The following is a 14,148-nucleotide window of genomic DNA, read 5'->3' as shown; positions in this document are numbered from 1 at the left end:
CATACCAGGCAACATCCTAGTAAATCTCCTCTGAACCCTTTCCAAAGCTTCCACATCTTTCCTATAATGCGGTGACCAGAACTGTACGCAATATTCCAAATGTGGCCGTAGCAGAGTTTTTGTACAGCTGCAGCATGATCTCATGGTTCCGAATCTCAATCCTTCTATCAATAAAAGCTAACACACCATATACCTTCTTAACAACCCTGTCATCTTGGGTGGCAACTTTCAAGAATCTATATATCTGGACACTGAGCTCTCTCTACCTCTTAGCATAAGCCCAGTGCTCTTTGTTCCTATTGCTCCTTCCAAAGTGAATCACCTCACATTTTTTCACATTAAACTCCATTTGCCACCTCTCAGCCCAGCTCTGCATCTTGTCTATGTCTCTCTGAAACATCCTTCGTCACTATCCACAACTCTACCGGCCTTCGTGTCATCCGCAAATTTACTAAACCATCCTTCTATGCCCTCATCCACGTCATCTATAAAAATGACAAACATCAGTGGACTCAAAACAGATCCTTATGGTACCCCACTAGTAACTGAACTCCAAAATGAATATTTCCCACCAACCGCTACCCTCTGTCTTCTTTCAGCTGGCCAATTTCTGATCCAAACTGTTAAGTCACCCTCAATCCCATGCCTCTGTAATTTAGAATAGATTAGATTCCCTACAGGGTGGAAACAGGCCCTTCGGCTCAACAAATCCACACCTACCCTCCGAAGAGTAACCCACCCAGACCCGTTTCCCTCTGACTAATGTACCTAACACTATGGGCAATTTATCATGGCCAATTCACTTGACCTGAACATCTTTGGATTATGGGAGGAAACCGGAGCACCTGGAGGAAACCCACACAGACACCGGGAGAATGTGCAAAGTCCACATAGACAGTCACCCGAGGCTGGAATCGAACCTGGGACCCCCTGGTGCTGTGAGATAGCAGTGCTAACCACTGAGCCACCGTGCCACCCAATAGACTACCTTGGGGAAGCTTATCAAACGCCTTATTGAAATCCATATACCCCATATCAACTGCTTTACCCTCATCCAATTGTTTGATCACCTTCTCAAAGAACTTAAAGGTTTGTAAGGCACGATCTACCCTTCACAAAATCGTGTTGATTATCCCTAATCAAGTTATTATTTTCTAGATGATTATAAATCCTATCTCTTATAACCCTTTCCAACACTTCACCCACAACCAAAGTAAGGCTCACAGGTCTATAATGTCCAGAGATGTCTCTACTCCCCTTCTTGAACAAGGGAACAGCATTTGCAATCCTCCAGTCTTCTGGCACTATTCCTGTAGACAATGACGACATAAAGATCAAAGCCAAAGGCTTGGCAATCTTGTTCCTGGCTTCCCAGAGAATCCAGGGATAAATCCCACCCAGCTCAAAACCTGTAGTGGAGTTTGAATCGTCACACTCCGAGCCAATGCTGACACTTAAATGGAAACAACCATTTTCTTGAGAATTAAAATATTCCATATTTAACTTGCAGACAGTAGGCCAGAGCTAAATATATTATGATAAATATGGTTAATACCTTAATATTACTTTAGACAATTGTATGACAGGCTTGCTTTAATGGGTGTGCTTTTTCCACTTAAATGTGAAGTGCAGAATAGCCAAACATGTATGTTTCCATTGAAAGACCTTGAGCAGCAATCGGTATTGGCAGGTTGCTAGATTTTATTTTCCTTTCCACAGTTCTCCGATCAGTCTTTATGCCAAACACTCATTAGTTATTTTAATAACCTGCTCAGATGTGCAATGACACATCTCCAGGGCAGGTGGGAGTTCAACATAGGCCTTCTAGTTCAGAGGAGGGATACTACCATTGCCCAGTACTCCCTAAGCAGTTCAAGGACTAGAATCAAGATGTTCCAATTGCCTTCAATGTTGCTGAACTAAGGGTAAGAGCGCATTGGGAATATTCTTATTGAGAATTATTTGCCTACTGCAATATTAAGATATATCAGATACAATATTATGTTATTGGATTTGATTGTCTTCTAAGTTTTGTCTTGTCAATTAAATTGTAGAATGTGTCATGTTAAAATCTTTTAATTTATTTCTGTTTCACCCAGCCCAACCGACAGCCAGCAAAGCTCAACCTGCTGACCTGCCAAGTGAAACCCAGTTTGGAAGATAAAAAGTGCTTTGACCTTATTTCACGTATGAACTATCATTTTGATTTTCCTTTCCCTGTTTTAGTATGGTAATTATTCATTACTTCATGATTTATGTTGATTAATGCAATGTATTTGTGATCAGGGTTTGTCTCTTTTTGCCTTTTAGTAGTCAGATGTTGCAATATAGATACAGTTATCAGAGACAGTCGTCCATGTTATTTGCAACATTTTTGTTTCCTTATTGTACTGTTGTGGGAACCCCAACACTCAGCCAGCTCAGTCAGTATGGTACTACCAATGATTCATCCACTGAGGGATGTGCAGTATATGGTAATCAACAGGAGGTCTCTTTGTCCATGTTTGATCTGATGCCATGTGACGTCATGAAGTTGGAGTCACTGTTGATGACACATAGGGCAACTACCTCCTCACTGTGCTACCAGCTCGCAATGGTAATGGCGGTGTCTCTGACATAGTCATTCTCACAGAACCATATCTTAGGAAAATGTCAAGATTTTACTTGACTGATCTGTAGGGCTGCTTTCCTAATTTTGGTACAAAGCCTGAGATATTTGTAGGGAGGAGTTTGTGAAGTTGACAGGGCTGAGCTTGCTATTGCCATTTTCTCTGCTTTGGTCATTGCTCGGTTGTCCATATAGTTTCTTTCCTTTTTATCAGACTTTGTAGAGATTAAACACAACTGAATGGCTTGCAAAACCAACTCAGAGGGCTTTTAAGAGTCAACCACCTTCCTGTGGATCTGGACTTGCACAGCAACCAGAACCAATGATCAGCCAGACCACATGGCAGATTTTTCCTTCCCTAATGGATACTTACAGCAATCTACATTGGTTTGGATCATCACCACTAGACAAGCTGTTAATACCAGACTTAGTAGTTGAATTAAAATTTCATTATCTGGTGTCTGGGGATCCGGATATGTGGATTACCATGCCATTCAAATTCTCATAATATGCACACCAGCAACTTTGATTACACACCCAGAATGCAGGTTATGTAATTTTCCATCCATTTTAATTTTGAGAGAAAATCAGGTAGATCACAAAACAAGAATATTAAACTTTACTCTTAGTGCATATGCTTGTGAAACTCAGCCCTGATTATACTAATTCAGAAACTACCTCACAAGCTGTGAAGTTTTTCTCTTTCTGAAAGAGAACCTTAAGTGAAAATAATTAAAGGATATTTGTGACATAATTTGAATTCCATGAGGCAACTATTTAAATTAGCTTGGATTATGGACTTTCTAACAAGTATTGAGTTCCCAATACCTAGTAAATGGTGATTCACTACGTAGATGAGCTTTAAACCCATTTGTGCAGAGATCAATGCTTTTTGAACCTGAATTAAATAATTTTCAGTTTATGCCTGCAAACTCAAATTCATATTCAGATAGTGCCCTGAGATTGTTGCTTTATATCTTTCAGTTATATAATTTAATGTTATTTTGTGTTTTGCTTTCAGATAACCGCACATATCATTTCCTTGCAGATGATGAGCAGGATTGCATGGCGTAAGTAGAGAGTTGTCCAATTGTGGATTGTTGTATGTAGCTAATAGATTGCAGAAAATGTTATGAAGCCATAGCTCCATAGAATGAGATGATGTCATAATTGACAGATCCAAGTTTGGATTAGTACAGTTATATACACTTGACTGTATTATTGATGTGAATGTAAACTGTTCATAAATTATGAAATATTCAGTATATGCGTTCATTTCATGTCTCTGAACATGTTCTAAAAAGCTTTATTCCATTCAAGGTAAAGGAAGCCTCCTGCTAATTACTATACTCTACACTTCCCTTAATGGATGAATCCGTTTTTCTCCAAGTTGAACACCAGCTGGAGGATACATTGCGGGAGGCAAGGGCATAGAATATACTGGGTGGCTGATGTCAATTTCATCACCAAGAGTCACTCTGTAGTCTCAGTACTGATGGAGCTGGCCCAGTCCTCATGAACATAGCTGCCAGGCTTGGCCTATGACCAGATGATAAGGGAACTGATGAGGTTTTAAAAAAACTTGACCTTGGCCTCACCAGTCAACCTGTACCAAATGCATCTGTCCATGAAAGTATTGGTTGGAGTAGCCCCCACACAGTACTTGTGGAGACAAAGTAATAGATTTTAAACAAATCTAGCAACTCAAGACTAGGCATCCATGCTATGGACTATCAGCAGCAGTAGATCTGTATTCAGCCATAATCTGTAACAGCAACATATCACTATTCTATTATTCCTATCAGTTTTCTTACATTTAATGTAATATTTATTTAGGCCATATGTAGAAAACCTAGTTAACAAATCTGTGAATGTATGGCAATATTGCATTGTTAATATTAATCACCAATCAGTTGGAAGGGATTTTATACGTTTGTCCCCTCATCCCTAATTTTTTCATGTCAATAAACCTAAATCCCACAGTAGTTATTTCCAGGTAAACTTTGCCCAGCTTTCTTCTTTCACCAGTCACATTTCTGTTTTGTTTAGCTGTTGAAGAGAGGCGAATACTGATTCAGCTCAGCAAAACAGACTATGCCTTAGTCAATCCAAGTCACCCTACCTGGTTTAAAAGGCAAACAATATTTGCTATTTAACTATCAATGAGAGGGGAAAGATATAAAAGAGCCCCATGGGGCAACATTTTCACACAGAGGGTGGTGTGTATATGGAATGAGCTACCAAAGGAAGTGGTGGAGACTAGTGCAATTACCCATTCAAATGGCTTTTAAATGTTGTATATGAATAGGAAGGCTTTGGAAGGATATGGGCAGGGTGCTGGCAGGTGGGACTAGATTGGGTTGGGATATCTGGTCTGCATGGATGAGTTGGACCAAAGGGTCTGTTTCCGTGCTGTACATCTCTATGACTCTATAACTGCTGCATCCTCCTATGACAATGCCTGTACCAATCAGAGTGTTGTTCCTCTTACATTGGTAATTGTTACAAATTACCCTAATATCTGCAAAATGAAAAGCTTTGACAAAATGTGTATATTTTACAGCAATGCTTAGTGTATGTATAAAGTCAATAGAAGAAATATCAGAATGAATGTGTAATAGTCAGCCACTATACATGTTTTTGAGTTTTCCTACTCCCCAGTTTGGTAGCTGGCTATGTTACCTATTGCCATCTGTCAGAAGCTAACTGAAATTAGGGGATATTACATGCCCCCTCTGTATGTCTTTTGTGCAGATAGAGCAGCATGTCATTTGGGCCGGTGGCTAGCCAGTCTCCCAATTCCCAACCAGTTGCCAACAGCACCAGCATCTAGCCCCCAGATCTCAGTGAATGTAGCCTCCTGGATTAGCCTGCCTACAGTCACAGGACACTTACAACACAGCTGTTGTGCTGCTGGGATTGTTAGATCTACCAACTAATTGGGAATTTCATCCCAGTGAGGGGCTGAAATTCCATGAGGAGTTTGTTTAAGCTGAACACAGCACTTTATGCCTTTAGAATGTGCTTCTAATTGGCCATTTGGCCAGCCACTGACTTTTCTTTTGAAGGTTTAGGAATGAGCAGTTACTCCTGTCCCTTAGTAATTTTATATCCACAACATCCTCAATTCTCACAGCTTTCATCATCTCCAATTTGGTATGCCTTTCAAATTTTTGATATTTTTGTCAATTGCTTGTAAAGATTTTCACATCAAGGATACCCAACAATAACCAGTTATTTCCCCTCTTGCATTAAGATGTTCAGCTGTTTGATCCTCTTGCTCCTTTTTATGCTCTAATGATCATGCATTCTGTTACAACCAGAACTTTTACATCTCCTGTGTATGAAGAAATACAGAGAAAAGTATAAGAAAAGCTAGGAAATAACTTATTGGCCTCACAAGGACTTAGAAAAACATCAAAAGTCCATTTATCTTAATGGATCTCTTCTCAGTATGCATTCATTTAATCTGTGGGGGCACCAGTTAGGATGATAGACAGATCATGAGACTTCAAATGATCTCAATCTGCATATTGAAAAAGCGCTTCAGTTCTGCCAAAGGTTTAAGCTCTCAGACAGGCATCAATATTGGTGCGGGTAAGTTCCATGGGCCCTTATTACTGCTTTCACACTCATTCTATCAAGTAGCAGGGATAAAAATTAGCACTCATAATGTCATTAGAGGGCCAGACAAAATGAATGATCTTAATTTTCAATCAAATAATTAATGTTCTATATTTAGAGCTGTAGCTTTATATCTTTCAATTTATCATGCAGTATTGCATTTCCTGTATATTACTGTTTTCTAGACATCAGGATTGGGATCGCAATCTCTATCTCTTTGTTGACAATTTAGTAGCGAGGTAAATATTTCATGTTGCCAGTATATTAGTGGTATGTGTTTAATGTTTTACTCTTGTTATTATGTGAAGGTGGATCTCAGTTCTAACCAACTGCAAGCAAGAAGCGCTAAATGTGGCTTTCCACCACAGTGGTGCAGAAAACAGTATTGAAGATCTGACTAAAGCCATCATTGAAGATGTCCAACATATGTCAGGGAATAACGAGTGCTGTGACTGTGGGGCAGCAGGTGAGAAAAATGCTGCTGAAGAAGCAATGGAGATATTAATGTACTGATTTATGTTTCTCAAAAGGATTTCAGAAATTTAAATTAAGATATTATATTGCTGCTGCAAAGATTTCCTCTGAAATTTTGATTTAAATGCAAAGCAAACATTCTATTAATTTTGATCTGTACCGAACTGAGAAGCAACGCTAAAAGATATTACCAGTTAGAACATGTAAATTGGGAAGGAAGAAGAGGAAGAAATAAGGGAAAGATACAAGAGAAGAACTAGAATGGCCTATTAAGTGTGTAATTGCAGGACAGCTAAAGGTTAAATGGGGAAAATTATATTAATATCAGATAGTGAGAGAAATTAAAGCTATTTACAAGGCACCAGACATATTAGCTATTTTTTCCACAAAGGATTTATTTCCTCTTGGTTATCTTTTACACCATCCCTAATATCAGCATTGATTTCTCCTGGGCCTCCTGCAAGAATCACAATGGGAATATGCCCCGAAGATCACCACACAAAGCCATTGTATACTATCCCATTGGTTCATCCATTCATGTAAACAGTAATATTTTTGTGTATTTTGTGTTTCAACTCTTGCCAATGTATTTACCTGGAAGAAACAGAAAAGATTTGGCATACTTCAAAGAATACAAATCTGAACAAATGAGTTGCATATTGAGAATTGTCAAATAATAGGATTCAATTAAATAAAAGTAAATTATAGGAGCAGGAAAAGAAAATTAGTTGAGTTTTTTTCTTTCTCAGGGCTATTTTAGGAGCATTGCTAATGTGAATGCATGCTGACCCCTAATCTGTACAGTGCACTAGGATTCATATTGAATCATTTTGAGTTGGTTGTGTAATATGAGAATTAGGTGCTTATAATTCTCACACTTTTCTGCAGGTCCAACTTGGCTTTCCACAAATCTTGGAATATTAATATGTATAGAATGTTCTGGAATTCACCGAGAGATGGGTGTACATTATTCCCGGATACAGTCCCTCTCACTAGACAAGCTTGGGACCTCTGAACTCTTGGTGAGATTCTTTCTAGTTTTATTTTAGTAATTTTAATGCACCGTTTGTAAGTATGTATCGCTGAATATAAATAGTATTCTACCGATTAATTACTATGACCCCAGAATTTAAAGGGAGAATGCAGGGAGAGGAGGCATAACAGACCACCCAGAAGTACTGGTTCCCACAGTCCTTGTCAACTTAACAAGTATTTTAACTGCACATCTTCAGTGTTGCTAGGTCAAAATCCTGGAATTCTCTCTCTAAAGTTATTATGGATCTACTACAGCGCATGGACTACAGTAGTTGAAGAAGGCAGCGCACTAAAACAACTCCACAGAGGCCGTTGCCAAGTCCCCTTTTATTTACACATGCTCAGCCCTTGACTATAGTATTGCCTCATTCAAAGTCAGGCACCAGAGTATCCGTATCTCTGATCTTTTTTATCTCTCACTCTTTTTATATGTCAGGTAGGTGAAAGTGAGGACTGCAGATGCTGGAGATCAGAGTCAAGATTAATCTTTTTATATATCAGCCAGGGGTCCCTGATTGGACCAGTTTAATAACCACAATCAGGGACCTGATGTCCAGCTAGCTGACCTCATTACAATTATTGCAATCACTACCTTCTCAAAGGCAACTCGGGAGATGCAATAAATGCTGACCAGCTAGCGATGCCCATGTTCCACACATCAATAAAGAAAGGCTTCTTTTAAAACCTGAAGTGGCCACGTTGGAGGCAAGTTAGCACCAAATTTTCTATTTTCAAAACTTTTAACAACCTCTCTTCCATCTACACATTTCTTGAGGATTAAAATTGAAATAACTCCACAGAGGCCGGTATCCCGTTACCAAGTCACCCTTTATTTACATGTGTGTAATACTTAACACTGGTGCGGCTTCCTCAGTGCCAGATCTCAGAGTGAACTCTACCTCTGACACTCCTCCTGTTTATATCTATCAGCCAGGGCACCCTGATTAGACCAGGTTAACAGTCCCAATCAGGGAACTCGTATTGTGACAATCACTACAAAATGACATCCTTATCCCAAATGTTATAAGATGATATAAATGTACATGCATTGGTGGTTCAGCAAACAAAATGTTACTTGTTCCTAAATGAAATGCAGTCAGCTATAAAAGTGGATGATCAAGATTTTTGCATTTTATCCAACATAGAGCAATGCTAATATTCTTGCTGACTACTCTGGACCTAGGAACATTTTGAGTTCATTTTTTTGTCTATTGTATTTGGAATTTTATCCCTTCCAGGATATAATTTCAGAGAAATTTAATGCATTTCCATGATATTCCCCATGCTGATAACTTCCAATCTTTAAAGGGCTTTCAGGGCAAGTCAAATCCAAATGTTGAACTAATGTGAATATTCTTTAGCATGGTCTTCCTGGTTCCCAGTATGCTAAAAAAGGAATCAGATTTGGGGTAGAGATTTCAGTTTAACATGTTGCGTTACAGAATAATAGGATGCAAACTGAGCTACAGAATTGTGTACACCGTGACATTAGATGGAAAATTTAAGAATTGCCTTTATTTATGCAACACGCTATCACATCTTTGAAATTATTTAAGGCGTTTAATTGAATTTTTCTACTTAAGAAATTGTCTACACATTGCCATGTTTTTCTTCAGTTGCTGTTATAGAATAGTTTGAATGAGCTGAAACTTACAAAGAATAAAGGATAGAATGTTGGCCATGAGACTATTAAAATAGTCAATTTTTGGGTGGTATCTAAGGCATGATTACTATTTCAGCAGTAAATGTGTTTAGATAAGGGCAAAGGCAGGTGACACCACAGAGGTGAAGTTGGACATCAGAGATAGAGGGATTAAGAGGTCAGATGTTGAGGTCATTGCTAAATAGGACACCACAGTTCCTAACTATTTTAGTTTAATGGCAGTTGTGAGGAACAATACTTCAGTTGATGTGAATAATAATTAATATACAAAATACTTAGTGATCCTAAGGTCTTATCAAAGTGTACCTTAAAAGTATGTGTCTGGACTTTTCTTTCCCCCCAAATGATAGTGTTCCCTGACAGCTTAAAATAGACAACTAAAAAATTGAATGATATTTCAAATTTTAGTCAAGAAGTGCTTGACAAAATGTGCAAGTAAAGACAGTTTAATATCTTGGCAGAACCTTTCATCAGTTAAGGAGAGAATTTTTGCTATTCATCTCCAGAATTTTCTACTTTAGGTTCAGAATTTCAATCACCCATGGGGGTGAGGAGAGGATCAGCTTTGCTTGACAGTTGCACCACTGATTGATCTCACTGTGCTGATGCCTCTGGGTTGCACAGGAATAAGGCAAGGCCAGGAGGGTAGTGAAGTTGGAAACCTGCTTGTCTCCAGTTTTAACACCTCAAGGAGTTTAATGGGCTGTTTATTATTAGGCTGGGGAGTGTCCGATGTTGAAAATCACCAAGCCTGGAATATATGATGCTCATTAGTGCTTGTGGAATAATTAAGTTTTTTTTTAATTATAAAAGTTTCTTAGCACTAGGGTGTTTTATTGTGGAATGGGCGCGATACCTTTTTAGTTGACCATTATGGCCACTTTTGCATGCTGAGGCTTCTGGCCATCCGATATGCTACTTCCTCTTTTCAGCAAGGTAGTGGGCAGGGCCCATTGTGGTTGTTCCCTATCTTTGATGTACGAAGCTGGTAGTTCCCACCTCCTGGGATAGCTCAGCACCACTAGCTGGACATCAAACCCACCACTTGACCAATTAGGACAACACCATTTGAAGATTGTATTTTTGTCAATGATGGAATGCAATGTGTGGTTGGGACCTTAAAATCATCAAGTCCTTACTTTGATATTCTATTCTTCGCACTCTCCAAAATGGTATTTATTTCAGTTTATTATCAAGCCTAAGATCATTGGCAATAAATGTATTTGCTCATAACTTAAAACAACAGACAATTTCACCCTGAATTTAAAAATAATATCATGTTATTTGGCAGAGTATTTATCATCAAAACTAAGATGAGATGCAGTGAAATGAACTCTACTTCAGCTTCAGGGATCCCTATTTACATCCAGAGATGATTGATAACATGAGTGTTCCTATGTGAAATGAGTTTAGATAGTCTCAACCAAGTTTACATCATTGATGATCTAAAACACACAAATTAATCAAAATTTGGCACAAGGTTGATAGTTTGCTTCAGGCTATAAGGGTGCTTCATATGGAAAATGGAAAAGTAATCATTGTGAAATATTGGTATTTCTTAAAAATAGAGATTAAGATACACAATTGATATAGTGTAGGGGAGCTTTTGACTGAACCTAAATGGGGTCATAAATGCTCTGCATGAGCTCTGTGCTTACATAATGGTGAGTGGATAAAATTTCCAATTGATAGTGCTGGCATAATCACAGCCCAGTTGGGAATTAGCCCTTAAGCAATCCCTAGCTGATCATTATTTGACCAGTTAAGGGACTTAATTGGTGACAGAATGGGAAGATCATGCAGAGGTCTTTCCATACGAAACTTAATTCCAAGGGAGGCAAGAATGCGGAGAGTTCTGATATGCCACCAAATAAAGTTGCCTCCCTGCTTCAAGCCTAGAAGACTTCACTTGAGAAGGAAGGCTCACTTCATGAACTTTGAAGAGGAATTCTGTTTTTGATGCATATATTGTTTTCCAGGTTGTAAAAAATGTTGGAAACTCCAGATTTAATGAACTTCTGGAAGCTAATCTCCCAAGTTCATCAGTAAAACCAACAACTGACAGTCCTATGTGAGTAAAAACCAACAGGAAATTGTATATTGAAAAGTAAAATTAAAACACTGATACCAAATTCTTTCAAAGATAATACTAAATGCATTCTTTCAGTAGTTATTCTTGTGCCTGTAAAGTAGTTGCCTCAGTGGAGGCTCCTGTCTTATCATTCTCTACAATATCCAAGACTTCTTTCTGTAAAATTGATATCCATAAGGCTATAACAACAAGTGTTTGTGGATTGTTAGTCCAGTTGGGACACTGTATATTTATGCAGAATTACAATTATACAACCTGAAAATTATCCATATTTTTGACACTTCCTCACCTGATCAAGTCTGCGCATCCGATAAGATGCGCATAAGAGCCAAGGAAGAATGAAGATACTGCACACTGCCTTTGTGACCTACTAATTCATCGTGCAAATACAGGGGACAGACACAGATTTGTTCAATTTATATGTCCAAATTTTTATATTTTTTTTAAGTTTAGGGGTGAGTGCATTAGCTGGTAACTATTTCACTTCCCTCAAACCGAGAAAACACATTGTATCACCTGCCAATCAGCCCACTGAAAGTTAACCAGCAAATATTGGTGGGTTTATCAGCAAATCACAGGTGTCAACATTGGCATCCTAAGTTACAACAAGTTGATCGCCAATCAAAGGCTCCTAGCTACTGACTCCAAAAGTTCTGTGGTTGAAGCTTACTACTCAGAGGGACCAGTTGTGAAAAGCTAAGTACTGTTTATACTCTTCCATTCAAATTGTGGTCACATGATAGAGAGGTCAAGGGCAGTGGAGGCAAAGGAAGGAGGTGGCTTTCAGAGGCCACTCCCTTACACCCAATGGTTTCAATTATCCTGAGAATGATTAATTCCCAGTTGGGAAACTAGCCACCATTCTTGCTCATTGGTAAGGCAGGTTATCAATAAGGTGGTGAGCTGAGGTTCTTATTCAATGAATAATTGGATAGCAAAGATGATTCTCTATAGGAGCGAGAGAAGCAGGTTAGTTGTCATGGGGGACTTCAACTATCCAAATATTGACTGGGATCAGTACAGTACGAGTACTATAGATGGGTCAGTTTTTGTCGTGTGTGCAGGAGGGCTTCCTGACACAGTGTGTAGACAGGCCTACAAGGAGCGAAGCCACTTTAGATTTAGTATGAGGGAACGAGCCTGGCCAGGTGTTAGATTTGGAAGTAGGTGAGTACTTTGGAGACAGCGATCACAATTCGGTCAGGTTTACTTTAATGATGGAAAGGGATCGGTGTACTACACCAAGCAAGAGTTACAGCTGGGGGAAGGGAAATTACAATGCAATTAGGAAAGATTTAGGAAGCATAGAATGTGGAAGGAAACAGCAGGGGATGAGGACATTAAAAATGTGGAGCTTATTCAAGGAAAAGCTCCTGTGTGTCCTAGATAAGTATGTACCCGTCAGGCAGGGAGGAAGATATAGAACACGTGAGCCGTGGTTTACTAAGGAAGTGGAATCCCTGGTCAGGATGAAGAAGAAGGCTTATGTTGGGACAAAATGTGAAAACTCAGTTAGGGTGCTTGAGGGTTACAAGGCAGTCAGGAAAACCTAAAAAGAGAGCTCAGAAGAGCCAGGAGGGGACATGAGAAGTTGTAGGCAGATAGGATCAGGGTTAACTCTAAGGCTTTCCATAGATATGTCAGGAATAAAAGAATGACGAGAGTTAAATTAGGGCCAATCAAGGATAATAGTGGGAAATTGTGTGTGGAGTCAGAGGAGATAGGGGAAGCACGAAATAAATATTTTTCGACAGTGTTCACTATAGAAAATGAAAATGTTGGCGAGGAAGATACCGAGATACTTGCATCTAGACGAGAAGAGATTGAGGTTCACAAGGATTAGGAATACTGTAGAGTGTGAAAATAGAAAAGTCCCCTGGGCCGGATGGGATCTATCCTAGGATCCTCTGGGAAGCAAGGGAAGAGATTGCCGAGCCTTTGGCATTGATCTTCAAATCATCATTGTCTACAGGAGTAGTGCCTCAGGACTGGAGGATAGCAAATGTGGTTCCCTTGTTCAAAAAGGGTAGTAGAGACAACCCTGGTAATTACAGACCAGTGAGTCTCACTTCAGTTGTTGGTAAAGTGTTGGAAAAGGTTATAAGAGATAGGATTTATAACCATCTAGAAAAGAATAATCTGATCAGGGACAGTCAGCATGGTTTTGTGAAGGGTAGGTCGTGCCTAACGAATCTTATTGAGTTTTTTGACAAAGTGACCAAACAGGTAGATTAGAGTAAAGCGGTTGATGTGGTGTGTGTGGATTTCAGCAAGGCGTTCGATAAGGTTCCCCATAGTAGGCTATTATACAAAATGCGGAAGAATGGGATTGTGGGAGACACAGCAGTTTGGATCAGTAATTTGCTTGCTGAAAGAAAACAGAGGGTTGTAGTTGATGGAACATGTTCATCTTGGTGTCCAGTTACTGGCGGCATACCGCAAGGGTCGGTGTTGGGTCCACTGCTGTTCGTCATTTTTACAAATGACCTGGATGAGAGCTTAGAAGGGTGGGTTAGTAAATTTGCTGACGACACTAAGGTCGGTGGAGTTGTGGATAGTGACGAAGGATGTAGTAGGTTGCAGAGAGACATAGATAGGATGCAGAGCTGGGCTGAGAGGTGGCAAATGGAGTTTAATGTGGACAAGTGTGAG

The 14,148-nt window shown here is 39.3% G+C and overlaps 1 protein-coding gene across 3 annotated transcripts in view; it reads left to right on the top strand.

Moving 5' to 3' along the window:
- Positions 1 to 14,148, top strand: part of unm_sa1614 (un-named sa1614) — a 259,429-nt gene that overhangs the window by 184,046 nt on the left and 61,235 nt on the right. For all 3 annotated transcript variants that reach the window (XM_072556198.1, XM_072556197.1, XM_072556200.1), the window contains 5 exons: positions 2,100 to 2,187; positions 3,630 to 3,678; positions 6,541 to 6,698; positions 7,595 to 7,728; positions 11,384 to 11,475. In XM_072556198.1, the coding sequence (XP_072412299.1) occupies positions 2,100 to 2,187; positions 3,630 to 3,678; positions 6,541 to 6,698; positions 7,595 to 7,728; positions 11,384 to 11,475 (521 nt within the window). The remainder of the gene's footprint in view (positions 1 to 2,099; positions 2,188 to 3,629; positions 3,679 to 6,540; positions 6,699 to 7,594; positions 7,729 to 11,383; positions 11,476 to 14,148) is intronic.

This window comes from Chiloscyllium punctatum, chromosome 37 (assembly GCF_047496795.1).
Source record: "Chiloscyllium punctatum isolate Juve2018m chromosome 37, sChiPun1.3, whole genome shotgun sequence".
NCBI classification, from domain to species: domain Eukaryota; kingdom Metazoa; phylum Chordata; class Chondrichthyes; order Orectolobiformes; family Hemiscylliidae; genus Chiloscyllium; species Chiloscyllium punctatum.
Note: the sequence above shows the minus strand (reverse complement) of the source record. Positions and strands in the feature narration are given on the sequence as shown.